This window comes from Sinocyclocheilus anshuiensis, unplaced genomic scaffold, assembly GCF_001515605.1.
Source record: "Sinocyclocheilus anshuiensis isolate Anshui unplaced genomic scaffold, SAMN03320099.WGS_v1.1 scaffold2579, whole genome shotgun sequence".
NCBI lineage: Eukaryota > Metazoa > Chordata > Actinopteri > Cypriniformes > Cyprinidae > Sinocyclocheilus > Sinocyclocheilus anshuiensis.
Window position 1 is genome coordinate 23,760 of NW_015557217.1, and position 2,656 is coordinate 26,415.

The 2,656-nt window shown below is 50.8% G+C and overlaps 1 protein-coding gene across 1 annotated transcript in view; it reads left to right on the plus strand.

Moving 5' to 3' along the window:
- LOC107678993 (WW domain-binding protein 11-like) overlaps window positions 1-2,656 on the plus strand; it is a gene marked incomplete at its 3' end in the record, with an annotated part of 17,879 nt that extends 15,223 nt beyond the window's left edge. The window contains exons 2-8 of the mRNA XM_016474396.1: window positions 65-261; window positions 762-895; window positions 1,205-1,338; window positions 1,459-1,632; window positions 1,807-1,917; window positions 2,025-2,309; window positions 2,550-2,656. Of these exons, the coding sequence (XP_016329882.1) occupies window positions 65-261; window positions 762-895; window positions 1,205-1,338; window positions 1,459-1,632; window positions 1,807-1,917; window positions 2,025-2,309; window positions 2,550-2,656 (1,142 nt within the window). The remainder of the gene's footprint in view (window positions 1-64; window positions 262-761; window positions 896-1,204; window positions 1,339-1,458; window positions 1,633-1,806; window positions 1,918-2,024; window positions 2,310-2,549) is intronic.

A 2,656-nucleotide genomic window follows, 5' to 3' on the forward strand; every position in this document is an offset into this window, starting at 1 on the left:
GTGTGTGTGTGTGTGTGTGTGTGTGTGTGTGTGTGTCTTGATCGTGCTTGTGTGTTGGTTTCAGAGTTCAATCCGGTGCAGCAGCCGCTGCTGAATGAGAAAGTTCTGCGTGACAAACGGAAGAAGCTGCGTGAGACGTTCGAGCGAATCGTCCGTCTGTACGAGCGAGAGAATCCAGAGATGTACAAAGAGCTGCGCAAGCTTGAGGTGGAGTACGAGACCAAGAGAGGACAGCTGTCGCTCTACTTCGACTCCGTCAAGGTGTGTGTGACGCTGCTGCTCATGATCAGCAAATCTAAACAATACAGTGATGATTGAGAGAAGAACAAACGCTCCTCAAAAGATCCTGAGGATCAGATTTGAGACGCACTGATTCTTCTAGAAAATGATTGATGGAGAATCATGTAAAGCTGAGCTGCTTCAGTCCTGTAAGTGTTCATCTGGAAATATTACTGCAGTTATTCTGAGGCTTACTTGATAAAAATCAGAGAAGATTTGACAGCAGAAAGACACGAGAAGCAGCAGCTGAAGCTGGACGTTTGTACAATTACATTAAAAGAGTTTTGACTGGATAAAAAAACTCTAAACTGTTGATCATTCAGAGAACTTAGAAACATCAAATATGATACAGTAGCTTTATAGGGTTAACATGCATCATCTCTGTAAAGATACAGAATTTGTGATGTTAGTGTTGTCAGTAGAAATGAGTTCAGCTCTAATGAGAGTGTTTGTGTGTGTGTGCGTGTGTGTGTGTCCATCAGAACGCTGAGTCCGTCGAGGTGGACAGTATTCCTCTTCCAGACATGCCTCATGCTCCATCCAGCATCCTCATCCAGGACATTCCCCTTCCTGGAGCTCAGCCGCCCTCCATCCTGAAGAAGAGCTCTGCACTTGGGTCAGAACACACAGTCTCACACTCTCTACAAACACACACTCACTCACTCACACACACACACACACACACACACACACTCTATAAACACACTCACACACACACACACATGTCCGTCTCATGGCTGATCTCATCATTCAGCTGTCCAAATGAATTCAGTCCGTTTCAGATTTCAGTTTATATGAACCCTAATCTGATTCACATATTCATTGACCTGCGCATGACATGTGTTCAGTGTGTCAGTCGCTGTGTTTGTTCAGAGAACCGTAGCGCAGGAGAGACTGTCAATGTGTGTTCACTCGTGTGTTTCAGGAAGGGCTCAGCGCTGTCAGCGGCCGCTCTAGCTGGAGTTCCTCGCCTGCCGCCGGGACGCAAACCCCCGGGACCCCCGCCGGGGCCGGCTCCGCCGCAGGTCCTGCAGCTGTACGCTAACACTCGACACACAGGTACACTGACACCCGCAGATACTGCAGCTGTACGCTAACAGAAACACTGTTCCAGTTTTCCATCTGGTTTTTTGATTTTGCGTTGTTTCAAAAACAACATCCTGCTGTGTTTCCTGTCAGAGGGTGGCGGTTCAGACTCTGAGATGATGGACACCGGAGGGAGAGACAGCGACAGCGATGCAGACGACGACAGCGACTCGCAGGACGACAGCGGCGCAGAGAGAGACGACGCAGATGCTGACGCCAGAATGACATCAGATCGCCATGACGACAGAGACGAGGATAAACACACAGGTGCGTCGTCAGAGTAACATCGAGTACTTTCACTACGATGACTTTCCACGCTCTGAACGGTATGACGATGAGATGGTATTTTCACGTCTTCTGAAGGAAATGCTTCAGCAGACTGGAGGTCAGGTAACGCAGCTGTAGGAATGATGGTTTGACGTGTTTGTTTTCTTCGCTCAGGTCGCAGCGTGCGATTCGCTGACATGCCGCCGCCCAAAGAGAAGAGGACGAGGAGGGTGATGAAGACGAAGAGCATCACACCACTGCAGGCCATGATGCTCCGGATGGCAGGTGTGTGATCTCATCATCATGATACCAGACCAAGTCAAGTCACCTTTAGCGCTTTATACAATACAGATTGTGCCAAAGCAGCTTTAGATGTTGACGTGTGTGTGCAGGTCAGTCTATCCCGGAGGATGAGGAGGAGGAGGATGATGATGAGGATGAAGAGGAGTACACAGACTCTGAGGAGTCGGATACTGAGGATCAGGTCTCCACTGAAGCCACTCAGTCACTGGTCAATCCTAGACTTCCTGTTCCGTCTGCACCAATGGCAGCGCAGCAGCCTCCTCCACACATGCAGGCTCCACCAATCACAGGGCCTCCTCCTTTAGGACCGCCTCCTGCTCCCCCAATGAGGCCGCCGGGACCGCCGTCAGGCCCGCCCCCAGGACCGCCTCCCGGTGCGTCATTCGTTCATCATCATCATCGTTATCATACAGATGATGCTGAAGAGCAGCAAACATACCGGGGTCGTTAGTTAAGCACAAGATATTTCACTGAAAGTGATTCTGTGCTGAAATACTCAGTGATGTTGTTTGATCGTCTGTGGAGTCATGTGATGTGTTTGGCGGTTGTTTTGGTTCAGAAGTTGAGTGGATTGTGGTGAGATGTGTGCTGATGCTGGGTTTTGTCACACACAGGTGCTCCTCCGTTCCTGAGGCCCCCTGGACTCCCCGTGGCCCTCAGGGGCCCCATACCACGCATGCTGCCTCCGGGGCCCCCGCCGGGACGCCCGCCCGGACCCCCG